At 40.6% G+C, this 27917-nt stretch overlaps 3 protein-coding genes across 3 annotated transcripts in view; 2 read left to right on the forward strand and 1 right to left on the reverse strand.

Annotated features, from left to right (window-relative positions):
- Nucleotides 1–27917, forward strand: part of LOC104955675 (Fanconi anemia group M protein homolog) — a 430065-nt gene that overhangs the window by 253953 nt on the left and 148195 nt on the right. The window lies entirely within an intron of this gene.
- The window catches only part of soul3 (heme-binding protein soul3), a 326159-nt gene that overhangs the window by 249648 nt on the left and 48594 nt on the right, over nucleotides 1–27917 (reverse strand). The gene's annotated exons all lie outside the window — the stretch shown is intronic.
- On the forward strand, nucleotides 1833–25960 carry LOC104955544 (calcipressin-3-like). Its single transcript, XM_010782890.1, has 4 exons — nucleotides 1833–2134; nucleotides 17890–18063; nucleotides 19747–19918; nucleotides 23690–25960. Exons 1-4 carry the CDS (start codon nucleotides 2048–2050, stop codon nucleotides 23842–23844), a joined length of 588 nt encoding a protein of 195 aa, XP_010781192.1. The 5' UTR covers nucleotides 1833–2047; the 3' UTR covers nucleotides 23845–25960.

Here is a 27917-nt window from a genome sequence, read left to right on the forward strand (position 1 = left end):
TTCTGACGTTTAGAGTCCGATTGTTCCAGACTGGGTGACTGACTGATGCTGTCTGGTGGAGGAATGTCACAGTCATCCTCACATACCTCACTCATGTCCTCCGTCTGCACAGTGTGGACAATGCCTGACACACACATGCCTGACATAAATAGCCCTCACCGCCTAGAGCCTTAATATTAATGGCTTATAGGGGACTTAGCTGTCTCGGCCGGCCGGGCAATTATTATGAAACAGAGAGGGAGAGTGGAAGAGATGGTCTGAGTGATGGGGAAATAAAAAGAAATGGTTTATTATGCAATAGCATAATGTCTCTGGGGATTTTTTTAATGATTGGTCTTCAGCTCAAGTGGAAAACTCGCAATGTATCATCATTTTTAAGAGAAAAAGCAGCAGTGTTCAAATCGGCTTCATCAGCTGCTTTAATGTTAGTGATCAAGAGCCACGGTACAGTTAATCTCACATCAACAAGTCAGCACTTAAAGTAAAGCTCACTAAGAACTTATTTTAAAGTTTTTATATTTGAGTCTTTCCAGGAACTTCAATAAATCTGCCCTGTCTTTCCATTAACGCTATGTGAGGGAACGGATTTGACACTGGACACAACATCATGACCACCTTATACCCATGTTGCTTGTCTGTTATTCTTAGGCTCATGAAGTCACATACCATGTCAACTGAAGGCAACGCTAACTCTGGTGCATGCAGCTGACAGGCATGGTTATGCAATTATGCCTTGACGAGGGTAAAAAAAGTGCAGTGCAGTAGAGTTCTTCACTAAATGTTATGTGTGTGACAGAGTTCAGTGGATGTCAGTGAGCCCATTATTGATGATACCAAACAATATTTTATGCAATTCAGTAAAACAACTTTTCCAATATACAGTAGCTCCTATATGATTGTATATCACAAGGATATTATGAGTAAGCTAGCTGTATATTTTGTAACGTTTTTTGTAATGTTGCTGGTACACGGGCTATGGCCACATTAACAAAAACACCTGTACAGTGTGCAACTTATTTTGATTGTGACCCCCAATGTCTACTTGTGTACAATCCTCCCCCTTACAAAATTGAAGAGTGATTTGTGTTTCATTTCACGTCTTCTTTCAAGGCTCGTAGAGGTTTAACAACAGTGTTTCACAAAAAATATTTAGATTAGAGGAAAGCTTTAACAAATCTGCTGATATGATTAGTCGATCAATTAATTGACAGTTTGACATTCTTTTTTTTTTTAAGTTTTTGATATAACTCTTTCAATAATACCTGATGTTGATTTGAGAAACTGTAATATACTGTATGTTATATCAGGTTGAATACAATCCATGCTCTAGATAGCATAGTACCCTTTGCCTCTGATCCACTGTGTCATAGCCTTAAAAAATAGCACACTTATTGTACTGTAGGGCTTTTACATAAGACCTGAATGGCTGCACATTCTATAGGCTATGTCCTGGTGTAATGTCCACCCCCTGTGGTGATGCGTTCATCTTACAGAATGTGTATAAGAGCACCAGTCAATAGCATAAAAGGTAAATTACTGTCTGAATGCAGCCAGGGTCACACTGAAGCTTAAATAACTTGATGTGCCTACAGTTTGGCAGATGAAATGATTTTTTCAGAAAGGTTATGAAACATTTATTTCTAAAGCAGCTCAGTGAACATAAAAAAGCACATAGGAAAATACAAGAAAAGGCGGACTAAACCGGACCGTGAATTCTGCAGTGCCCCCTGCACGGTTCGCCAAGCTCTGTAGTGGCGTAAAACACGACGAACGTGAGGATGGTAATGACGTCAATGAGGAGCCAGGGGGAGGGCAGGAGGGAGGGAGAGAGAGAGGGAGAGTTTGTGCGGCTGCTGCTGCAGCATCACTCTCAGCAGCGCGTCAGTGCAGTGAGGAGTCCAGCAGCAACTCTCACAGCACCGAGCACAACACTCAGCTGGACTTAACTTCAAGTTTCTGGAGGAAGAGCCGTAAAGACATTTTCGACACGCTGCTAGAGAGAAGACTTTTACACCGCTTCGGTTTTCCCCCCTAAACACGAAAGGGGATGCCATCGATAAATATGAAACTGGAGATGGTGACCATCATCGCCTGCGAAGTAGACATTGAAGTGTTTACGTCAGACAAAATGCAGGTACGGTTTTTCACCAACAACAACACAACATGCACGCTGCAACTCATCATTACGGCTGTGCCCTTGTGGTGTGTTTGTGCATCAGTTTGCTCAGGACAGACTGCATGCTGCCACAAAGAAGCGCTTGCATGTGTCATGGTGACGTGAATGCAGCCCTGTCTCTCAGAGCAGGATTTTTATCAATGGGAGCCACAGCTCGCGAACACACGTCCAGCGCCGCGCGCACGGCACCGTTGATTGACGCTTGGTGAATTGCAAAAATGGGTAGAGATGGCAAGAATGGGACACGCGCACACACAAAAAAGATCCCTAATGCACCAATTGATGTATCGTTGTGTAAGTTTTGGAGCGTGAGGGGATTGGATGATGCGCAAGTTGAATGGGAGGGTGTGATGAATTAAATTGTCCATGCAAGGCACATGCAGGGGAAGAAGTGAGGCATTTTTAGACGCAGTGGAAGACAGACCCTCTTCTCCCCCCCCCCTCTTAATTTCTGCTCATTCATCCCAACAGCATTGCAGGTGCGCGAGGCTAGATAGGTTAGCAAAAAACATAACCCAATTTAAAATGAATGTAATAATTATACCAACATCTCATGTTTTTCTATACAACTGAAGTATAAATAATCTTACCATGATAGTCTGTATGGTTGTGATTGGTACCATAAGCAGGTAATGAGCTGTTTTTCTCTAGTATTGATTAAATTGACTTAACTCAAGTACACCCAGGTCACATACACTCTACTAACCTAAACACTCCCTACAGTCATATTTGATTGACTTGCCCTGAGGACAGGTACAGGTACTGAGTAGGCTATGCAGCCCGCAGTCAAAGAGCAGGATGTACGTAAATGTGTTCATAGTTAGCCCACCTTTGGCACTGAGAGGTGCCAGTTTTCGGTCCTAGAAGGCCACACACATGCTCTGCCAAAGCTTGGCTCACCTACTAAACCCTTTGGACATTTCATATCAGAATATATATACTCCATCACCTTCTGGCTGCTTGTCGGATTTCACTCATCACAGTGAAGTGAAGCAGCAGTAGAGAAAGAATGAAACCAAGCTACAGTGCAGTTTGAGAGTCTGACACAAACAACTAAAAGTATAACTGAGCGTTTTCATAAGAGGAAGATATAATTAATCATAGGCTCCTCAGTGCTGATGTGCTCTGGTGTGTTGAAGGCTGAATTCAGCTATTTATTGCAGCCAATAGCAGCAGTTGCAGGTTTTAAGCACCCAGTCACCCCACCCTCATTTCCACAGCACCTAGGTCAGCCATATTTTATCCCTTTTCTGCAACTCCATGTGCATTACTAGAGTAACCTTCCCTAGCCGCTGAGAGGAACATTGTATGTGTGTATAATGTGGAATGTACTTCTTTCGTCCGTCATGGCATGAATTGCATGTTAGCACAGCATGTGATTTGTAATTTGATGTTACGGATAAATATTTCTCACATATCAAACTATGCATTTCAGCCTCTGACCCACCCCTGTGGTCTGCATTCAGCCAGCGAGGCCAAACAGCTGCTGTGCTTGTTTCCAACTCTCATTATACTCTCCAACCACTGCAGACCAGCCAAGGTGAAAAACACTTTGAATGTGTCACCCTGCAGTTGTCTCGTAATTATAGGATGGCGGTCATAATCTTTAATATGTTGCAGGGACAACATTTCTGCTTGTAAAACCTCAGCAGTGTGGAACATGCAGGGTTCAGACTGGTGATACTTCTGACCATGACATATTTTGAATGTCTCTTTGTTTACAACACATAACTTGGGCTATTGTGTTGCCAGAGGAGACTGGGGTTTTATTTCTCAGTGATCTACCTTTGTTAATGTAATGTTGAATGCTCTAAGATTAGCCATCCTCTCCAGACAGGCTTGACACAGCCAATGGACGGCTCTCTGATCAGAGCACATTCTTCACTAAAGCTTCCTGTCAAGCAGCTCTTATCAGCCCACCTCTCCCAGACTCACCTAAAGAAAAGGATGGTCTGTGCACCATTAAAAGAGCAGACTTTCGAATGGCACGAAGAACACCACTAATCTCGGTTTCTGGCACACAGAGTGATGGAGAGCGCCGGGGGAGAGGCCAGATTAAAAGCAGCGCACGTGGGGAGCAGCCCCTGATTGAGCTCACCTCCCTGTGAGACTGCTCTTGTTTTTATTATCATCCAACAAGATCTAAGCCTGTCTGAGGCCCCTGTTTTTTATTAATATCTCCAAAGCTGAGGATGAGAAACAATAATCTCAAGACCCCTGTTTGGTTGGACAGCTCTTGAGGTTAACCACTATGTGGACTGCTGCTATTTATAGACACTTGATGGAACGATTAGGCAATAGCAGTGGTGCTTGAATGGGCAACCTGAGGAAAATAAAGTGAATGGTGGATTTTTAATTAGAGAAAACGCTGCGCTACTGGCTGTGGTGTTTTGGAGCAATTGTTTTTGACACGGTTGAAATGGCCTGCCTTGGCTCTATCCCAGTTACATCATTAATGAGGCAAACACAGAGGCAGTGGACAGAGCAGCTTGTTGTTGCCACAATGGCGGAGCTGGTGGTACAGTAGGCTTTCATACCAAAGTGCTTTGTGTTCATTTTGGAGAAAAACAAAAGGTCCATTGTTGCCGTGAGTTTTCGCTAGACCAGATCAGTGGGCAGACGCTGTAGCATGTGTATGTTCGTCACAACACCATCATAACCTGGGAAATGTAACAGCATCAGCAAATGATAGCACAGGACACTTGGTGAAGGTCATAGCACGTAGGCAGACAGGGAGTGTATTAAAGAAAAACATAGAGTGACGCAAGCCTTTACAGTTACAATGAATGCTAAATTTGATGCTGGCGGCTGCATTTCATGTATTTATTTATTCACTTGGCAGTTTGAGGCTTGCCCCTTTAATTGCTCCTTTATACATGTTTGAATAAATAATCAGCCGCTGTCAACCTGCTATTTCTCTGGATAAGTTCCTCTCTGGTTGCAGTCTATTACCGACTTGAACAATTAGAAAAACATTGGGAGGAAACATGATTTTGACGTTATGACCAGTTAGCAAACTATTATAGAAAAACATTTACAGGAACACTACAGAATGGCTGCATTGTAAGCCATAAAGGACAGAGTTTTCAGCTTAAGCCTGCCTTCCCACACACAGACGTCTGTAGTAACACTGACACACTCACACACTCAACAGTCACACACTCCAACCACAACAGTGAGTCAGCGGACTCACAGACCTACACACAAACGCCTCCGTCAGCAAACACACACTATTCCACCCGGTTGAGGACAACTGAAGAAGTTTCCGTCCACCTGGGTCACTTTCCATTTGTCCTTCTCTCCGTCTGTCTGTCCCTTGTGTCAGATGTACTTTTTTCTCAGGCGCTATCGTCACAGATGTCATGCTTGTTTTAAGGAAGGAGGAGAGCTTTGATGACTAATCTGGTATTTGCACTAGTGATTTTGCTGATGCCTGTGATGTTTTCATTCTTTCAAAGTGGCTCTTTTGATACAAGCCCTTATATAAGGTTCTGTCATTTCTTATAAGTTAGGAATGTTATTTCGGGCATCCAAGCAACAACAGGATGGTACAAACAATGTATCATTGTGTAACTTTATGTTATTTGATATAACTTATTCAAATGTGGAGTAGGGCTGTGCAATATGAAGAACACGGGTTATGTGTACTGTTGTTGAATATTGCGATTACTTGCAAAAAATAAACAGATTTCGAGGTTTAATCAATTCTAACCTTCAGTTGCTTTCAGTGAATTGTTTCGACGCAATACTTTACTCTAACATCTGAGAAAGAAAATCAGAAAATCGTCACAATTTAAAAGTTGAAATCAGGTTTATTTACATTTCTGCTTGAAATTGTGCCTTTTTGGATTATCAGTTGACAAAATATTTGACTACAGCAAACATTGCTCATTGTTTTTTATATCGGAATCTACTGTAGTTTATGTATCAAAGGCAAGTCTTGACGGGTATCCGCTGTCTCAATTGACTAACTTGATCGGCTATTATAAATCGTTGGCCATTTAGTAAGTAACCCAATTACTCTGTAGCGTTTTATAATTTAGAGAAAGGACACCGACAGACCTCTCTCTCCCCACTCATCAAACATAAATCAGGTCTTCATTTTAATAAGATCCTACCCGGCATTTCAAAACACTGTAGTGATGCACTGCATTGCACTCTGAGATGTTGACGTGAAGGCAGGAGGCAGAGGAGCAGAGGCAGGACAGACGGGATGGATGTAGACGCTCGCCGTATCGTGTTCTGTGCCGGTGGGAAACCAGATCTAATTCTTTGCAAGGTTGAGCGCTCCCCGGCCAGAGCTATGGGCTCAGGTGTGCTGCTCCCCCAGTCCGAGGCTCTGGGCGGGGGGAGAGGGGCAGCTCACATTGGCCTGAAACCTTAGAGAAGGGCCGGGGCTCAGGTGTCAGCTAAAGGTTAGCGCTGCGTCCGTTAGGGTGACGTAGAACAAAGGACAGTGTCCTGGGTGGGGGTGTCTGGTTACCATGTGTCCGAGAAGACACAACTATGAAGTGATAAAATTAGACGCGAACATAAAGCCCCGCATTGGAATGTAGAGGCCAATAATTTACCCGCCGAGAAAAGAAACGGCGTCATACTATGATTGGCCTTTGTTATCGTAATTACAGGTCAAACATAATTTTCCTCTCAGAATTTCCAATATAATTTCCACTCCAACACAAACAGCCGTGGTAATACAAGGTCATTGCAGTGCTTAAAATAGCAACGCTAAACCAATTAAGAATACAGTTTGCTGCAGTCCATTGTGCCTGCAGCATACTGCACTCTAAAGGCAAATGTATTCATGTTTTCTAAAGCACTGATTACATTTAAAAAAACGTATAGAAGTGCCCAAGTCATTTAAGAGAAAAAAATATTCGACTTCAACTTTATGATTGATTAATAATTTATTTAAGTATTTTATCATTTTATCAAGCAGAAATGGCTGTTTTCACCTTCTAAAAAGTGATAACTTTCACAGTTGTTAATGGGTTGTTCGTCAGCAAAACCTCAATGCCTTTTGTTGATTTATTTATTGTTTCATTCAAAGAAACCAAAGCTGTTGCAAAAATATTGTGCAGTAAAAAGTCGAATAATGTTCAGAATTGTACTTTTTTACTTCCATCAGTTCCAATACGTCTCGAGACTGGAATATAAACATGCATCACACTGTCAGATGTGCAACAATGCGCCTAGCTTTGATCCAGTAATGTTTGATCATCACTGCCGCCAGCAGACAGATACAGAAAGAAGGGAAAATGCAACAGAGCAGTAGGATGAGACAGTGGTGATGGAGAGATGAAGGTGAGAGCTGCAGCATCTCTCTAAGTTAATGTTGTGTAGCCTCTTTGGATAACTATCGCTTCTAAAGTGTGAATCTGCGTAGGAGACTGTGTGGACGTACTTGCATGTTAAGTGTTGGTGAAAATGTGTTTGTGTGTTTAACCGAGACCTGAGTGCTGCTGACGAGGAAAAGCTCCTGCCTCATAAAAACCATAACGACCAGATTGGTGGTAATAGGATTAATGTGTCCCCTCATGATGTAAACTGATTTCAATCTCCCTGCCGTGGACAGGCTGTCCCGGAGGGAGCGGCAGTGTAGCGCCACGGCGTCGTGCCCGTCGATACAGCTCCCCGCCCGAGCTATTGATCCCAGCGTAATAACACTTGCCCCTTTCACATGCTCCCCTGGTGCTTACGCTCTCACAATACACACAAGGCTATTAATCATGAGTTGTTTTTGTTGGTCTGTAATTGTGAGGATTTGCTGCTATGCTAATATTATTAGCTGCTTTGACCATAGCCTGCGTCCTGAGCGTTGGGTCACCACACAGACAACAACCTCAGAGTTTATCCACTGATTCACATTACCTCATCCTACATCGTCAGCAAACTCAGTGTAGGTTACAGTCCTTCATTGTGCTAAACCACTGGCCACATACTGCCATGTTAACTGAAGAGCAAACAATGGTGTAACATCACTGAGCAGACATGTGTATACTTGCCAAAAGCATATTTATATTACAGATTAGAAGTTAAATACTCAAGTTGCTCCGGACTCTTTAATAACTCTGGTGGTCTTCTGATGCAATGAAATGTCAGGCACATTAAGTACATAAGCAGATAGGTTTGTTAACATTAAAAATAGTATTCAGTTGGTGGCCAATTGGTTATTTCTATTGTCAAAACAACTTTTAAAATACAACATTAGTTTCTTTATTTTGTTATCACCGTGTCTGTAGGGCAAGAGCTACGTATGTAATAATCCAAATACACTTGGGTAGGGTACTCGAAGAAAGCAGACCTGCGTTGATCATGTTTCCATAAATAAAATATAATAATTCTATCTGGATCCTCTCCGAAATGAAACGGGTTCATGCTTATCCAATGCTTAACCCTTACACAAAAATGTAGGAGAATCAGGCCAGTCATTTTTCTGACAAAAAGACAAAGTAAACAACAAACCACACCAAAATCTACCAGTAATGACTGGTACCAACACTAAAATAAACAACACATTAGCCTAAAAAGCTAGCATTATGACTAACATAGTTACGGTAGCAGTGCAATAATTGCAGGAAAGCTAAATAAACAATTATAACCATCTATGAGAGAACCTACATACAATGCTTCAGAAAAGGGAGTGTTTGGGTCGTAGGTTATAGATGCTAGTCAGTGTGTCATGAAACTGTTACAGAACATTTAACTGAAACATAGTAGACCCTCAGTAAAAGTTCATTGAGTTGTGTTTCGTACTACATTATAGAATAGGATTGAAACCTGTAAAACGTAATGGAAACATCTCAATATTTAGAGAATTTGTTTTCCATTCCACAGTGGTCGTAGTAAACCTTGGCAGCCAAAAGGTCTGCTGTGTGTTTAACATAATACATTTTCATGTCACAAGTGCAGGTTGTAACTGCACACAGACATAATTGCAATGGAAAGTTGGCCCTGTTTTAAGGAACAGTAATGGAAAAAAAATAAGCAATGTGATAAGCAAAAGAATGCTGGACCAGACATGCATGAAGGTATGAGGTTTATTATCCAGCTGCATCTGTTATCTCTTCAATCTGCCTCACGTGTTCAACCTCATTAGACTGGTTCTAGTTTGGCCCTTTAGGGAGGGTGGGAATTAAAAATGATGGTCCGCACATTTAAGAAATGAATTTCTTAATTATATCAACATAATCTATTTTTAGTGTAACACTATCCCGGACTGAACCTGAGGCACATTGGCCTAGTTTGTTGATTTTCACCCAAATCCCATTCGAGCATGCGGTTCAGACTCTGCTAAAGGGTCACATGTTGCAAAGAAAGAAGACAGATAAACAAAGAAAAAAAAAAAAACACAGATAACTCTCCTTTTCCCAATTAGGCGTGGTTAATCTTTTCATTTTGATCCTAAATTCCAAATGGTGTAATACAACATAGAATTGGACTAGTTTGTGGATTACAGTCTTGGATTTTGCTGTCTGAGAGGAAATGTAATTTAAATACTGTACTAGCCCAAATGAAAAAAAAGGATAAAAATAGAGCATAGACTCGGTCAGTGAATTTAAATGTTGTGGCTGCGGATTTCTAAATTTCAAATTAGGAATGCAACCAATGGCAGTTTTTATTCCTGATGAATCTGTTAATCCTCTCCTCAATTAGTGAGTTTGGTCTACGAAATGCCAAAAAAATGTTGAAATGCCATATTTCCTAGAGTTGAAGTCTTTTAAAGGTCCCATGTCATGCTTTTCCAGTTATTACCCGTCCCCTTGTGTGTTATGAAGGTTTTTATGCATGTTTCGGGGGGTGCGTGTGCTAGTGGAGCCTCGCAGATGGGGGTGCTGCAGCCCCCTCAGCACCCTTCCCGCGTACATTCGCGCTGCCTCGCTGTCTCGCAGACCTCACGCAGCAAGCAGGAAATGAACCCAGCTCACACTGTCCGCTCCTCGCAGCAGCGAGCCGCGCAACGTCCCGCCAACACGGCACCCAGACCCCACGCAACATTCTCATCTGTTTGTCATTACTTGTGTCATTTTCTGGTTGCTAACGCCATTGTAACACATAATCACTGATGTTCCGCTGTAACGGTGGTGGACTCATCAGAGCACAGTGGGCTCACAGGGAGGGAGGGAGGGGGGGGGCAGGAGCTCCAACAAGCCGTTTGGGACAGAGAGTGAATACACATACTATACAGAGATGCTGTATGAGAAACCAATGTGAGTTTGGAAAATTGCACAATATAAATCTATTCTAGTAGAACTCAAAATTGTAATTATGATCAGTAGAATGGCCATGACATAGGACCTTTAACTTCTCGTTTTCATCACACAGTACAAAAACCCAAATGTATGCAGTACAATCACAAAACACTTTTGAAGTAACATTTTGGAGTATTTGCAATTATAAGCTAAACTTTTTTAATTTTTTTTATTAAAAGCTTTATGTATCAATGACATATTCTACTCATCGATTAATCAACTATCGGTTCATCTCTCTACTAAATGCTTTTCATATATCTTACAATAATGCAGTGCAACATTCTGTATTTTGCACATGCTTTTCTCTAGCTCTGCTCATTTAGTTGTTCAATGTCATGCCACAATGCAATTTTGAAATGTTAATTAAGATCGTTTTTCCGCTTCTTTGTGTGTCTTCAGTGTATTTCCAGGCACATGTTTTATCAAAGGAATGAAGTGACAGGTCGGTGTGTTCCAACCGATGTTACTTGTTCACTCTCACCAGTGACAGAGCACAAACAACTGAATATGCAAGCCTTATTTAACTATAAACCGCACAATGAGTTGACAGCGACGACAATGAAAGTTGACAGCTTGCTGGTGCTTTTTCCGAACATCACCGTTTGAGCACACTTTTCAGAGAATACAGAATCTGGTATTTCATTCAGCGCGTGTTTATCACTGTGTTTGTCGTGCAAACAGAACAGATGGACCTGAAGCTCTGCTAATCGTAAGTGATCCCTACACATTGAGGAAATCCTCATCCTTCCTTTACATAAGATTGGCAAACACTTAAAGGTCCCCTATTACACTGTTTTTCATCAATATATTATAGTTCTCAGTTATAAAAAACATGTCGCTGAAGTGTTTGGCTCGAAATACTAAACAGATCATTGTAGCATCCCATAAACCCCTCTGTTTCAGCCCTGTTTCAAAAGTGCTGATTCTCTGTCTGTTACTTTAGATCAGGGGTCTCAAACTCAAGGCCCGGGGGCCAATTCCGGCCCGTGACTTCATTTTATGTGGCCCCGCAAGAGCTTGCAAAGAGTATAATATGTTTATTATACGGTTACATGCCACTTTACAGAAGAAGGTTGCCCATAAACTACATGTCCCACAATGCATCTCAAAAATCGTTATGACATCATAAAGTGGCCAAAATCTGATCAGCTAATTTTCAGACAGGTTTTTATATAAATGGATCAGGACAAAAAGTGAGCGAATCTTTTTTACTGAAACTTTCAGAATCTCTTTACACAGAGGGGACACATGTTGATTTTGCATAACAGGTGAACTTTAAGTCACAGACCCAATTCCGCCACTTGACTGATTCATTTCAAGGTGTGAAGCAGATTTGCTCTAAATACTTTTAACATCCTGTGCTTTACCTCATCTCCTGTACCCTGGTGGGTGCTTACTCACTGTTCTGTCAATCAGCCGATAATTTTTCTGGTGCCTGACTTGGCCCCATATGTGACCCTGTTGACATCGGCGACCCATAAACCTGCGACTCATCACTAAGCCGACTGATCTTTTGTTTGTTTGATTTTGAGTCAAGACCACTAGTTGGTTCTGCGTTTGCTGCGTCCGTGTGCCACTGAACGAAAGTCATGCTCGCAGTCATGTCCTGTTACCACCGCGATGACAGCCTTTCCATTACTCTAAGGGACATAACTGCCTCATTACCCAAGAGGCAATCAGCTGAAGGATGGCCCTGCAGCCAGCGCCGGAGCGGCTCCACATTTTATTGCTGGGTCGCTTTCTGGAATTCCCCCCCCCCGAGGACATGTGGCCACAACAGTAACATGAGGGTTTGTTGGCACTCAAAAGTTCATGATTTAATATATAAACAGTCTAGTCATGGCTCATTACACATAAAAAAATGAGTTAAATGTGTTTATACAATATACAGTTCAGACACTGTAGTTTACCTCCTTCTTTTTTTTATGGCACATTGGCAATTTCTCATTTGCATGTTCTCCCAATTTTCCTTGAAATCCAGGTAAAAATATAATCTAATTTGTACTTTTTGATGAAATCTGTAGAAAACTTTAACACATTGCCCGAAGTGAATTTCCTAACTGATGCTAAAAGAAAAATATTTACCATTTTCATTTAAAATCTCTAGATGTTTCCATCTCCCAGGGCCTCTTGAAACAAAAGCAAGAGCTGTTTACACACAGTTTGCTAATTGTTGCAGCGTCAAGTTTCCAAATGGTTGCCACTAGGGTGTACATTTGGGAGTTATACTACAGTAGGTTCTTGCATTGTCAGAAATTGGTCGCAAAGGCAATTGGCTAAATGAATGTGAGACGGAAAGTGTAATGTTGAAAATGTGGTAAACAGTCCCCCAAGTGACTCAGTTGTTCAACCTGGGAGCCGAGATAACGAGACAAGAGGAAAGAAAGAGGAATGGAATTCAGCCTGTTGAGGTACTGTTATGTAAAGGTTACATTGAGAAAAAGGCGGTCAGCGGCAACAATAACAGCCTGTTTCAATCATGCCGTGTTGTCGACTATTTGAGAGCTGAGATTTTACGCCTCCTCCTCTTGACTTTCTCCAGCCTAAGCACATCCGATTTATTTAGTTATTTGAACAAACCTGTGGGTCAAACATGAACTTTAGGAAGGAACCATGAAGATTATGTGAGGTTTATAAATGCCCCCCCTCCCCTCCGCCCTAATTTATTCTCCAAAATATATCCAGTTTTCCCATGTTTCCTGTTACCTAGTTACCGGATGAGATACAAATCATATTTTCGTCAAGCTTCTTCAATAGATGTTGTTATCTGCCTTGTTGAGAATGGAAAAACAAGGACATGCTGTTCTCTTCTCCTCTCTCACTGGTCGTCCTACAGCTCTCAGTCACTGCAAACGCAGAAGTAGCAGGTGCTGGATCATGCTGTGTGTGTATGTGTGTGTTTGTGTGTGTGTGCAGTTGAAACCTGTCTATCTCTGCTGCTGACAGGCAGACAGTTGTCCTTCAGTTGTGCTTAGGTAAATATACTGCTATCTGTCACATTACTTTTCCATGCGGACATGCCCTCTGTGTGCTTTGATAGCTGCGGAAATACCAGCTAACTAATTGTGGAAAGACAGTGAAGAATCCTGAACACATTGTGCACATCACACACATGCTTACTCACAAGTCTCTCTCACACACACTCATGCAGAGAGAGAGAACAAAGAGAGTGGGTCACCGCAGGGAACGTTGTGATGGTAGATGAGCCGGCCACTTTTCAGCCGGTGTAACTCAACTCCCCTCCTCTCTTCCTCGTCCCCCCCTCCTCTTCCTCCTCTCATTCCCTCAGGATGTCCACTCATAGAGACCGCATACATTAGTAATGAGCATGCTCACTTCTTACACAGCGATCAGGCTGGGGGTGTTTCAGCGTCAGGGGGTTAAAAACAAACAGTACATGCTATTATGGAACATGATCTCTGAGCGTTCCCCCATCTCTCCTCATGCCAAAACATCAATTTAAGTGAAGGAAGTACTGTGTGTGTGTGTGTGTGTGTGTGTGTGTGTGTGTGTGTGTGTGTGTGTGTGTGTGTGTGTGTGTGTGTGTGTGTGAAAGACAACCTTATCGGTTATCACACATGGAGTTTGATGACATAAGAGTCATATTATCTGGCAAAGGCTCATGGAAAATTCACAGTTTGCTTAAGAGCTTAAAAGCACTCTGTAGATAGGGCAAACAAGTGCTTTGTTGACATTATAAACACAATTACAGCGAAATCAGAGGAGTTTTCAAACAAACAATAGCTGGTTAACATTTGAGTAGGATTTAGATTATAGTGATGTTATACTGGTTTGTGATTCTTAGTGGGAAATCTTGTTACACAAGGCTGAGTTTTGCCAAGGTTGTAATTTTCATGATTCGATGCAGAGAACCTGCAGATTTTTTAAGCTGCACTAATCATTATTTATTTTCAAAAATACTCCAAAGTGGAAAGTGTCACCTGTAGTGACGAAGCCCTCACCTCAATGCAGCTCTCAAGCATTTCTCATTGTTTTTGCTTTTCATGACGACATTTATGTTTTGGTTAATGCCATGATATACTGGCTGTACGCTAAGGTTAAAGGGTTGTGAAATGGTTCAAACCGGTTTGTAATAAAGCTAAACACTGGACCGGACCGATACATTGAAATGTACCACCAGGTGTCACACTTACAACCAAATCTTAGTATTGAGTGTGAGAGAGTCTGCTACTCACCTGAAGCATTAACAAGACACGCTTTAAACATGTCAGCACCTCCTATCGGCATTGAGGATTAGGGATGTCACAAGAACTGAGTGTGATCTAGTAAAAATATGAAAACATAATGGTTCTCATTTTTGTGTAGGAGGATCCATTTATCAACATTGTGATGTGTTCAAGCTCCATTCAGTAATGTATTTGGCGAAGGTAAACTATAATGAGTGTGTGTGACTCACAGCGACGCTTTTGACACAGCTTGCTGATGTAGGTTATTCTGAAATTTGCCAGAATGAAAAATCTGTAGAAAAATAAAACTGTTTAACCATGTAGACAGGACTAGAACGGCAAAATCGGAAATCGACATACTCTACTGTATGCTACAATCTCAGCAAGAACGACAAGGTTAACAACTAACCAACGACAATAGCAAAACAGATTCAAATCATAAACCGATAATCAGTAAACAGTGTCTGTTTTACAGAATAGGAAATCAAAACTGTTTTATTAGGTCACTTGAAAACATTCTTGAAAGCCCATTTAGAAATAGCTTTGCAACAGGGTGTGTTCTCTGACATCAACAGGGTCTCAACACACTAATAAACCTGATAAAAATAGACACATATTAAAGATATTTAATGGGTGCTTCAATTATGTTATATTTCAATTCAATAAAGGGGGGGATCTCAACATAAATACAGTTTGCAGAGGGTGACCCTGCTACCCTTATACAACATGTGTGGGTTCTACTGCTGTTTATTCACAATTTAATGGATACAGTGTATATACAATTAAAGTGATTTGGTTAACTGCTCTTTTGACTTTGGGGGTGAGAGAATGCATTTTAAATGAGCACTCTTAACACTTGGCTGTCCCTGTATTGTGGTGAGTCACACTCTTCCCTCTCCTCTGGCTTTTTTTGGATTGTAGCGTGCTAAAGTATTTGCTAATTCTCCTCGAAACGCATAAAAGGAGTCAAGACATTCACACATTCCTGACTTGACCTCTCTTCTGCGCTTATTTGGAATGGTTAAGTAGAAATGAGACTAAAAATGGTATCACAGAGACACGAGGTCAGCTCTGAAGTTTAGCCCGCCGCCCCGAGGCACTTAGCTAGAAAAATACCAGGTGCACTTACATGGAGAGAAGAACTGGAAATAAAACAAGATGGAAGGAGTGAGGATTATGAGAAGTAGTGCTAATCTTCTTTTTTGTTGAAATGCTAATTGTTTTACCACAGTGTTCATCACACTGCACCAACTGTGTTTCACAGCTTGCTCTGTCATCAGCAGCTCTGCGTGTGTCCGACAGGGCGATGACGTGTTCATCTGCACAGAGCAGAAGACAACCTGTATTTAAGAGCATATTCCTATGATAACGATCACTTAAAAGTACTCAGCTGTTATGAAAAAGACAGTTATTAGGGAAAGCTAAATGGCAGTAGATCAAATAGTAATTGTAAAAATAATGCTATAGGCTTTAAAAATATACTAAATATGATCCTGTGGACTAACGGCTAATGTTACATCTTTTGGCGTTATATTTCCTTGGCAATAGTGAAATAAATCTATTTCTAGAATTGATATGTCCTCAGGTGTTGCATAATACTATAATCTACAGTTCATACTTTTAATGATTTTATTTATTTTTTAAATTTAGTCCGAACTTTATTTTACTTTCCAGTCCTGAAGTAACATATTGCAATGTTGTGTTAAATGATATGTCGAGTTAGCAAATATTTACAGCTTCTCATATAAAAGTTATTGTTTCACATAACTTTTTTAAAAGATGACTTGAATGGATTTGTATGAGCATTATTCACTGTTATGGGGAAGTTTTATAGAACAAACAATAAGTTGATTAAAGAAGAAAAAGTGTTAGATCACTTAATCATGAAAATAATCATTGTTAGTTTCCGCCCTCTAGTCGTGCACAGCTCAACCATTTATGGAAATTAGATTACGTCATGGCTTTCACTCAGATTTAACCTTCAATATTCATTAAACCTCAACAATTGTTATCGTTATGAAATAGAGTATGATTTGTTTGGAGTCACATAATGTCAAGAAAGATAAGAGCAGATGTATCTGGGCAGGAGTTTATGATGGATTTATCCAAAGGAGACTGTAGAACTCATTTGAGTGTGCTGAGTTTACAGATACCTGCCATCAGTAAGCTGTCAGTAATGCTCAGAGGCAGATCTCACGGCTGACATGCTGCCTGTGTTCCTCCAGCTGACACACACACACTGAACACACACATACACACTCCATCCTGGTGAGAGCTGCTGTGTCAGCCCAACAAGAGAAGTGTTGTGGGAGTATTTCAATCTGCTGTTCTCACTGAAAATATATTGAGACAAGCATTGGCTCACAATCCTGGCCTGATTTGATAGGGGCCGATTGATGTTGACTGCACACATTGGCTCTCAGGAGACATGAATAGATTAAAGGAGAAAGGCAATGATATGGCCACTTGATTGTTGTGTGTTTTTGCAAAAAAGTTGGTGCAAAGTGATGTGTGTCCATCTTGATTTTCTTGGAAAGACTTGTTTTCATAGTCATGTTTCTGTTGTGCTGGGAGACGGTCGGCTAGGAGACAACGAACAACGCTTCTGATTACTCCGAAACAACGCTCCCGGCGGCCTTCTTTCATTTTCCTTTCGCCCTCCTACTGAGCCGCTTGATTGAGTTCACAGCTGCGGACGCCAACGAGTAATAAAACATGGGAGATATGGGAACATATCATATGGGTGTAGTTAAAGACCAAGTGTGGTGCATGAGGATAAAAGGGGCAAGTGGTCGGAGAGAGGAGAGGATTACATAAAAAGACAGGAAGGGAGAGGATTGAGAGACAGACAGTATCCGAGAAGATTGAAGGACAATAAGCGGGAAGTTAGAAATAATTTGCCCATTAACTCGATAGCAAACAAAATGGGTGCAGAGCAGTTGGAGTCACGCCTGATGCTCAGAGAGAGGTGTCAGTGAATAACTTAAACCCTCAAACCCTTTTAGCTCACTCTAAATTTGACTCATCCTTTCACCAAAAATATGGAATTAGTGACATCATTAGTGATGGATATCAACAACAATCTCCATTATCTCCAGCAACACTCATTTGTGATGCGAGAGCTGAAACAAGGCAGTTCATTGATTAAGATAAACACATACAAAATATCAATTCTGAAATCAAACTAATAACTCATTATTCAACCTGCTTTATCATTAAACAATGAACATACATATATTTAAATACATTTCTTATCTGTTTGTGTCTTTTGCAGGAGAGGTTCGAGGCGTTGTTTAGGATCTACGATGAACAGACGACTTTCCAGATGTTTAAAAGCTTTCGAAGAGTGCGGATTAACTTCAGCACCCCCGAGGCCGCTGCCCGCGCTCGCATCGAGCTGCACGAGTCCGAGTTCAACGGCCAGAAGCTCAAACTTTACTTTGCCCAAGTGAGTGCCAGTTAATTGGTCTGGGAAAGGGCAGGAAGGGGGCCTGGGACATGGACCGTCTTAGGATAGGCACTGCTCGTTTATATGGGAAGTTATGCTTCAGTGCATCATTCACCGCAACACACACACGCACGCACGCACGCACGCACACACGCACACGCACACACAACAAGGACAAAGAACTCAGGGATGGAGGGTGACTCGCTTTCAAGTCAGTTCACTTCCTCTCTTTTTATTTTCTTCTCTGAACCATAGTTGAATGCTTCGTCAACCTACCAACCCCCCTGTCAAACCTCATCAGTCACATGACTGAACCACATAGACATAAATTCTTGATTTTTCATCTCTGTTCTCTGTGTCTGTGCCTTTAGGGGGAGAGAGAAGAATAAATACATTGAAGTGTGTTTCTAGTGCAAACTCATAAGAATAGCATATATATATATATATTCTGTTCTATGATGAAATTGTTTTACATATCGGCTCATAGCTACACAAATATACATTGTATAATCTATAGGTGAATCAATCTCAGCATGTTTGGTTGAAAGTCAACTAAATTGAATGATTAGCAAGTCCAGAAATGCTATTGAAATGTAGCCACCAAGGCTATGTTAAAAAAAACACCATAAAGCCTAAATGCATAGCTGTTATTTGGCCTTAAATAATCAAATTGTGGATAACTGGGTAAACATGGTCAAATTGTTGCCCGTTTTTACACAGTCAAACACCAGTCATGACCCCCTCTGCACCTCTAAGTACTTTGATGTAAGAGGATTAAGGATTTTACCCCACAGTTGCCACATGTTGGTATCGTAATGATGGCAATTGGGTGCTATCAAAACGCCAAATCCCCTCTCCTGGGAAGGATCCTGCAAATTGAGACTAAGTGACTGGAGCTGTGACTGCAAACTAATGGGTTTTTCCTGCTCATAAGTTTCAGGATTATGTGAGGAAAATACCGGATCTTTGACAACTATACCAATTTGAGCTTTGCATTACTATATTATAAATGTTTGAATTATTATTTATATTTATCCTCTGTTGCCTCAGGCAGTGTGGCATACATGTAGGTTGCTGCTGTGTCCACTATCCAAAGTTCAAAGGCTTTATTGTCATATGTACGGCTACAGTGTAGTTAAACAATGAAAATCTTAGGTCCCAGGCTATCGATAAGACATAAAACAATACAAGAACATTACAAATAGTGCATGAGAATGTTGCAAGATAAATGTGCAAGTAATGCAGGGTAAGGGAAATGTATACAGGTGTGAAATGAAATGCTGTACAGTTAAATAAAATAATGCTTATTGTAACACTAGATAAATATGTGAAGTGCAAACAGTTGAATGGTATGAAGTTGTGAAGGCACAGAGATAGGTATTGTTTTTATTTTATTTGTATTTACTTGCACTATTTGATCTGTTTTTATTGTGTTGCACTGTTGTTGGAGCCTGTGACCTAAGATTTCCATTGTCATAACTACACTGTAGCTATGTACAAATTACAATAAAAGCCTTGAACCTTGAATCTTGAAATGTATAGAGAGACAGATGTACACATTATAACCAAGAACATGAAATATTCTTCACAGAGAAATTGAACAGCTTTGACCCACTTTGAATCCCCCTGACCTCTTCTTAAGAGCACTACAGCCTTTATCAATGTCCCTCTCCTCTCCCATAGGTCCAGAGTGGGGGTGAGGACATCGACAAAACGTACCTGGCCCCTCCCCAGCCCACCAAACAGTTTCTGATCTCGCCGCCTGCCTCGCCTCCTGTGGGCTGGAGCCAGAGCGAGGACGCTACGCCCGGCATCAACTACGACCTGCTGTGTGCAGTCGCCAAGCTCGGACCTGGTCAGTCGATCTGTATGCACCACGCTCACACTCAGATTAATCGAAACTCACCGGCATGCACATAAACACGCGGAGGAAATTGTGTTTAATGAAGGTATAATTCGTATTTTTGAGTCATCCAGATACAAACAGGAAATAATTTCACGCTCCTCAGCAGGGTGTTAAAGAAAGGTTATTAGTCTAGGAAGCAATTTGACAAAGGGCTTGTGGCGGACGTTGTTGAATCATCTCTGTTTTATTCTTGACTTCTCTCTCAGGCGTTTCAGTAATGTCTTTGAAGCAGCGTTAAGTATAATTTACCTGATCACAGATGCATTTGTATTTAAAACTGCCATTACGTTTCAGATAATGTCATTATGAATAGAGAGTGGCCTTTTAAAATTGATGGGAAAAGGCTGTCAACATAGAATTTCTCCAGTGCTACTGTGCACGTGACAACATAAAGGTTTACATAAATAAATCAACTAAAGCCCATATATGAAATCCACAGTGCTCGCCGCCATCTGTCAATGTCAAGGGTGCTCAACCCTCCCGTCTGCATTCTGACATCTCTAAGGAGATATGCATCCGTCCTTATATCTGTGTGTGTCTGTGTGTGTTTGATTATGGATTTGCATGGTCTTTCATTTCCAGGCTTTCCAAAGCCAACAGTGTAGATCTGCGCAAACACAAGCTAGATTTGTTATGATGTCTAACAACTTGCTCAGAACATGGCCTGCACGCTGTCAGAGTTAGGGTAAGATTGGAAGCTCCGTCAGGCTCTTTACTTAATTTGCGGACGTTTACACTCACATTGGGTAACCCTCCTTCTGGAAATTGTCTAAAAAATAGGAACAATGATGTGCTGTAAACCCAGCTTACAAACAGAGTTTAAAACGTACATGTACCCTTATCGTAAATAGTACTACCTTACAATACAAGATAAATTAAGTTATTCACTCCTTTCAGCATGCTGTTATGTACAGTGGCATATTTTAAAACTTTTTTTTTAGGTTCTAGTTTTAAAAGTAGATATCGGAGGGATGAAACTCTCTTTAATGGTCATATGCAGAGCACACAGCAAACCTCTGCATTTAACCCATCCTAGTACCAGGAGTCTAGCACTAGGAGCAGTGGGCAGCTATTGTACAGCGCCCGGGGAGCAAGGCACCGGACAGGTGCCTTGCTCAAGGGCACCACAGCAGGGTCCAGGAGGTGAACTGGGACCTCTCCAAGTAGCAGTCCACACTCCATATCTGAGGGGTGACTGTTCAGGGACTTGAACGGTTCAGGGACTTGAACCGGCGACCCTACGGCTCACAGTCCAAGCCCCTACTGACTGAGCCACTGCCGAAGTAGTCAGCTAGAGACAGTACTATATACCAACCGACAGAATTTACTTTAGCTAAGTTAGCCATCTGTAGCTAATAGATGACCTGAAAGTGGCTAGGTAAACACACCCCAGTTTCAGAAATTACTAAGAGTTCTATGTGATAAGTCTAAAATAATTATAAGTTTGAATTGTGTATTTTTAAGTGTGGCAAAGTCCCTTGAAAATGATCAATTAAAAAATCGTAAAATTCAGACAAATACTTCACAACAAACTGATAGCTCAGATTCACTGCACCACCAATATATATGTTTGCAGTTCCCATACTTTTACAGTTTTATCCAGTATAGCTCAGCACAGTAACATTCGCTCTCCCAGCAGTCTCGCTCCTAATCAGCTTCTACGCTCAGAAATAATAACTCCTCTGTCTGCCTCGCGGACTAGATTTTAGATTGCAGCAACCTTTCTAAAATGTCACCTAACACAGGGAAATGTGTGGCACATCCACAATGTCTCCATGTTTGTGTCAGTGGGTATGCTCATGCCGGTGAAGTGGAAAACCTAGCTTTTTACTTTTACATCCTTCTCCCAAAAATATTTGATTTAATTTTCAACCCAACAGTATTTTATATTGTATATGTTTCGGCATATATCAGGGATGAACTAACTTCCACTCCCAAGTAACCTTACTGGTAATACAACATACAATAACTTGTACACACACTGTCTAAAGAAGATGGTGGTTACAGTGAGTATGAGAATAAATATGGCATTAGGAAGAGGAGAAAATACATTTGAAAATGCAGGTTCAAGCAAACATCAACTTTTGTTTTCAACTAAGAAATGTCATTTTGGTGGAGTCTACGTATGAAAGTCTGTATGTTTTAATATATATCCCTTAAATGTATTTAGCTCTTAACAGAGTTAGTGCGATTTATCTTCTGGTTGTTTTCTATTTCAGGCTGAGATTTGCACATCTGTTTTTATTTAGTGTGTATTATTGGGATGTCTGGTCTTGAAGCAGCAATTTCCCTTTCTCTGAGACAATTTTATCCCAGGGAAGCCAATGAGCTAACCATAATAATAATATTAATAATAGCAATAGTATCAGCTTAATAAAATGTTTCTTAATATTGAAGTTATGTATAAGAGGTCACACAGCATACAGAGGGCCTCCACATCTCTTTACATTTTTTACCAAATCCACCGCAGCATAGCTGTTTTTTTTATTTATTTATGCACAACATTATTTCCTCCAATCATTGAGAGAATGGGTGGGGCAGCTTCCTTCCATCTCAGCATAACTGCACGTCGAGCTGGGAAACATCACTTCTAGTCAGTATTTATTTGAACACTATTATCTTTTTTATCATCAACAAAAGCATGATTAAACTTCACACACACACACACACACACACACACACACACACACACACACACACACACACACACACACACACACAGAGAGTGTCCAGCTCAGAGGATCACTTTGGACACTTTCTGCTGTTACCATGGCAACACGAGGAATCAGGAAATGGCTTTGTTCCACGCCTCACATCCTGGCATCTGAGATCAGATTAGCGTTGGGCAGCAGCACGGCGCGCTGCCTCCCCCTGTCAGGTCCCCGCGGTAACAGCAGGACTCTATTCACGCTCCGTCCTTCTGTTTGGCACCACATTGAAAACGCCAGTAGACCAATTTCCTCCTGTCTGCCAGCTGTCTGATCTCATTTCCATGGCAACTGTGATACAATCTAGCAAGTGGCTTTGAAACCATGTGCCGACCTGATCCCGAATGCTTCGATGCACTGGAAAGACAAACTGTAGATCGTTTTGTGCTGTAGGAACAACCTCAGTGTGTTATAAATAGTAACAATAAAAATAATTATGAAACTCACAAGCATGGTATTTCAACCAGAGCTGCTTAAGCGTTGATCTCCCTATCAATAATGATGAAATAAATAATTTGATTAAAACAATAAAGATAAGATGTAGAGGTCTGCTTAGTTCTCTTATTTATTTATCTATTTTGAATTTGGCTTTGTTGATATTATGATTCTGTTCTTTCACATGCACTATTTTATTCAAATGTATCGTACTCTGTTTCATTGCAATATTTTCATTTACGTTTTTTCTAGAATTCATAAATTAAGGTCCACCTATTCGACCCCAGTGGAGGGCCAGCAATATTTGTTTTATAAGGTGTTCTTTTTAGTTTGTTGAACTCCAAATCCATAAAACCAAATGACAAAAAACCCTGAACCTGCCAGACAGAAGAAAGAAAAGAGAAAGAGTGAAGGACTTACTTATACAAGAATATAAATAAAAGCAAGAAGAAATAAAAAAAAAGATATCATGACAATTGAAGACAATAAGTACAGTTCTTCACAAATTTTATTGTCACAAATGAATTGAATGTATCACTTTATTTGATCCCCTTCTTCTACTCTTCCTCTCTTCCAGGTGAAAAGTACGAGCTCCACGCCGGGACAGAGTCCACCCCCAGCGTGGTGGTCCACGTGTGCGAGAGCGAGACGGAGGAGGACGAGGCAGCGCGGCCAAAGCAGCAGATTGTCCAGACCAGACGTCCAGATGAACCCCCCAAAGTCTTCAACTAGAGAGGCCTCCCCCCGACACCGGGCGCGGCCCCCGACCGCCCTTTAAACCGCAACACACCTGCCCTCTCTCTCTCGTCTCTGCACTCACAGAGAGCGTCGATGCCCCTCATTTCAGTTCAACTACAAGTTAAAAACAAACCAACAGACATTGCTCGAAGACGGTGTTTGTGGGGAGCGTGGCGATGGAATGAGGCGGCTTGAAGGGGATGGATGAGAATCACACACACACTCATCACATTCTGCGGACAGCGTGGGGAGCGGCGGGCACTTTTGCCTCCACCCCACAAACCACCCCTCGTTTTCAGCAAGAGGGGCGGGCATACCTGTCCCAACGCAGGCACCTGTCACTTATCACACACTCTCAGCTCTCATTGCTAGTCCTTCTCGGTAGCTTGCTAGTTAGTTAGCTTGTTAGCTTTTACCTATCCCTTCGTCTCACAGTCGTGTGTCTACAATAGTCTTTGGTTAAACAAAGACATATTTTTTCTTTTTTACGATAAATTGTGTTTCAGATTAACAAATATACTACTATTTTTTTCTTCTTTTTCATTTTCATATCTGCTGGTTTGTCGCTTCAACTTGCATCAAGATTGAGTGTGTGATGTTCCCGCTCTTGTCTGCATGTATATACTGTATTACAAAAAATACGTACAGAAACACAAATACTAACGAGATATATCAAGAAAAAGGAACCTATTTAACATCACACACAGCACGAAGCGACATATGTGACTAACAAAGTTGTGGTGGCTGTTTGACTTTCTTTCTTTTTTGTTGCTCGTTTTTTGCTTATTGTCTTTTTTATTTGGAGAGGTGTTGTTTTTTGCTGAACTACTAGATGTGTATTCTTACTATGTATTTGATACCCCAACACTTTTTGCATGCTTAGTTAATTCCGTAGATGAGGAGCTGAGGTGTTTTTTTATTGTTGTTTGTGATGACAGGAAAACAGTGTGAAGCTTTTGACGCAAGTGCATATCCCCGCGCAGAGTTTAAAAGTGACGTCTTAGGGGGAAAAAAAGCCGAATGGTGATTGACACTTTTGGCAAATGTGCATTTGTCGCTTTTGTTGGGATTTGATGGATCAGAGACAGTTCATCCCCCTCATTTTTCTTCAAGAGGTTTGGGATGTGGATTTTTTTTTCCTTCTGATTCTGTTTGTTATAGCTCACATCTTTAATGTCATGCTGTTTGATCAAACCCAATTTCTATGTGTCAGGTTTTTCTTCTGAAACCTACGACTGCTTGTTTTGCACTGAGTATCTCTAGATATCTCCAAGCAGTTGCGAGGCTTTTGACCGTCTCTCGCTCCAAATACTGCGCTGTTTCCCGCTGTAAATAGCTGAACAGTAGGTCTGTGGAATATTCCTTTAAGAAGTTTTTGTTTCAAAGCATTTTGCTGAAAAAAAAGGGAAAATTAGGTAGCCTGATGAAATATCAACCAAAGCATTCACTCACCCCATAAACATTTCTTACACTCACATTTATTTTGTTCAAGTGAGTAGAAAGGAATCATTTCCCAACCACACTTTTTATCCATCATGTTTTATTTCATAAGTATCTAGTTGAGTGGACAGTCTCCAAACCAACATTTTTCCCTTTTTTAAATTTAATTCTCCCCATAATCCCGTATCATTTTAATGATACAATATGGAATACAATATTTCAGAGCTTATGAAACAGCATGAACAAATGTTCCCGACAGGGCTTTTGAGTGTCAGCGGTGAGTCTAAACCTTCTTTGGCATTTGGCAGCATGAAATCTAAAAATACGTTTTTGCTACGTAACAATAGCAGTAAGCAAAATAAAAAACCCATCTGCATGTGAGCACTTTATTGTCACTGTTTTGTTTGTTTCCTTCACATAAAGTAGTCCTTCTCTAGACAACAAAGTAGGAAACACATTGCATTTCTTCTGTTTCGTTTCTTTATTTGTTTTTTTTATCTCAAGCTGAACACCTGGTTAGCCTTTTCACCAGCATATTGCAGTGAGAGAAACACTCCACTTCCTTTTGCTAGTGTAAACCTTGGAGAATTTCAAGCCTTCTTTTGGATCTTTGGAAGTGAACCACTGAAAAGTTGTAGACACGCAGGACAGTTAAAGGTTTTAAATGAGACAGGATAACACCGCAGAGCAAAATCAATGTCTTTGTTTTTGGTGTTTGTCTGCAAGGAGCATTCATTTTATCTGCTGAGAAAGTTCAACAGTTGTTTAAAATGTTGGCAGAGTGCAGTTTTAAAGGCACTACAGTAAAGCTGTCACAGTTATGTAATCAGACAGAAGATTGGTGGAACTACTGAGGTGCATTATGGTAAAGAGGAAGCAGCGGAGCAGGAGGAAGACACTCATGAAGATTTTTTTACTCTCGTGGTCATGGTGTTTAAAACCGGGTGCATTTTGGTCACAGTTGAAATGAAATTGTATATTAATGTAAATATGCCAAGTGTTTTTTTGTTGCTGAGGCCAGTCCCAGTGTGCAGTTTGTTACGGCTTCTCTTGGCAATGTTGTAATGTAAAAAAAATATACAAAAATTTGTAATAAGTCCTGAAGATGCGCGATCAAAAACCAACTGTCATTGTGTTGTGTTCAACATGGACTCTGTTTGAATGTTTCTTTAATTTCTGGGGAACGTCTACTAAAAAGGTCAATAATACCGTTTGTCACTGTTGTAATGTTTCTGTTGAAATATGAATATTGTGTCTCGTATTGTAGAAATCCAGAAAACAAAGTAGCAAAACAAGCAATAATTTACAGTTCTATAATACCGGTATGTGTATTTTCATGTTCTGTACTTATTTCTCAGAGATGGTCTCTGTCTCTGTATCTCAGTATCCGCTTCTATTTGTGTAGTATAATAGCCATTTGTTTCACATAGAGAAATACATAAAGACTTATTCTTAAAAGCCATGTTTAGAGTTGTTCATTTTAGGTTTTGTTTTTACTTTAGGGGCCACACAGAATCTCAAACTAAATGTTCAATGTAGGCTATAAAGCATAGCACGGATTTCTTACACATCATCTTCACATTGCATATTTATCTGATAAAAACACTCTTTTAGCACTATTGCTTGTTTGTGCATTTCAAATTGTCATTGCATTCAAATTACAGAGCGACAGTAAGCATCCTTTTTTTGGAGAGGTAAATCATTGAATTACTAAATGTTATTTTCCAGTATTAAATATGTTCTTACAAAACAATGCTTTTAAATGTCCTGTTTTTTATATAATAAGCAAAAATATCTCACTTCCTTCTACCATATAATTTGATCTATAAAACAATATTGCAACTTGGAAAAGAAGATTAAAATTGCAAATATTTTAAGTGAAATATTAATTTTTAACAATATTTATCTAGATAAATTAAATAGTGTTAAGAGATTAAAATATCACTTTAATAGCTGGAGGGTTTTTGGGTTGTTAAAAGACCTAGAAGGAAAACAGGTGCCTGGCTCTGTGACCCAAAAGTGTGATAAAAACATGTTAGACACCAAGTGGGGCTATGGATTGCCAAATCATGCAAATATGTGACATGCATTTAAATTCTACTTTATGCTAAGATGGTACAAACGTGGTCCTGTCACTTGCACCTTACACCTCATATATTTCCCCAAGGACATTACAACAGTTAATAATGTGTATGGTTGGGGCCTTGTTTCAATGGTAAAGACACTGACAGCAAGGTTGAGTTAATGATTCTTCCAGTAAGCAATACTGGATATGAAATGTATTACATGAAAGGTAAGATATGGCAATACAGCCTTGACCTAAAGTTCAACAACCTATTGAATTTCACAGCTGCCGTTTCCTCGTGTCAGCCATGAAGACAGATGACTGGCTGCTCATGACAATAGATGTCTCTCATCCATTTCTCACTGACAAACTACTTCATTATTACATGAAGGGAAAAAAAGCAACAAAGCGAAAACAATGGCACAGTCTCAGCCTAAAGCATGTTTTGCAAAAACTGGTTGAACAAAATATATATGTTTCTACATCTTTTGTTACAGACCCAGTATAAAAAATGTGTTTCCTGACATGGCCACTATACCATTAAGAAGCAGGTATGCAGAAG

The sequence above is a fragment of the Notothenia coriiceps genome, unplaced genomic scaffold (genome assembly GCF_000735185.1).
Source record: "Notothenia coriiceps isolate Sejong01 unplaced genomic scaffold, NC01 NC01_scaffold00024668, whole genome shotgun sequence".
In the NCBI taxonomy this organism is placed as follows: Eukaryota; Metazoa; Chordata; class Actinopteri; order Perciformes; family Nototheniidae; genus Notothenia; species Notothenia coriiceps.

Excerpts from the sequence above, each read along its gene's own strand:
- LOC104955544 (XM_010782890.1), top strand. The coding sequence starts at position 2,048 with ATGCCATCGATAAATATGAAACTGGAGATGGTGACCATCATCGCCTGC. Across the intron at positions 2,135-17,889 it reads TTACGTCAGACAAAATGCAG|GAGAGGTTCGAGGCGTTGTT; the intron begins GTACGGTTTTTC and ends TGTCTTTTGCAG. Across the intron at positions 19,919-23,689 it reads AGTCGCCAAGCTCGGACCTG|GTGAAAAGTACGAGCTCCAC; the intron begins GTCAGTCGATCT and ends CCTCTCTTCCAG.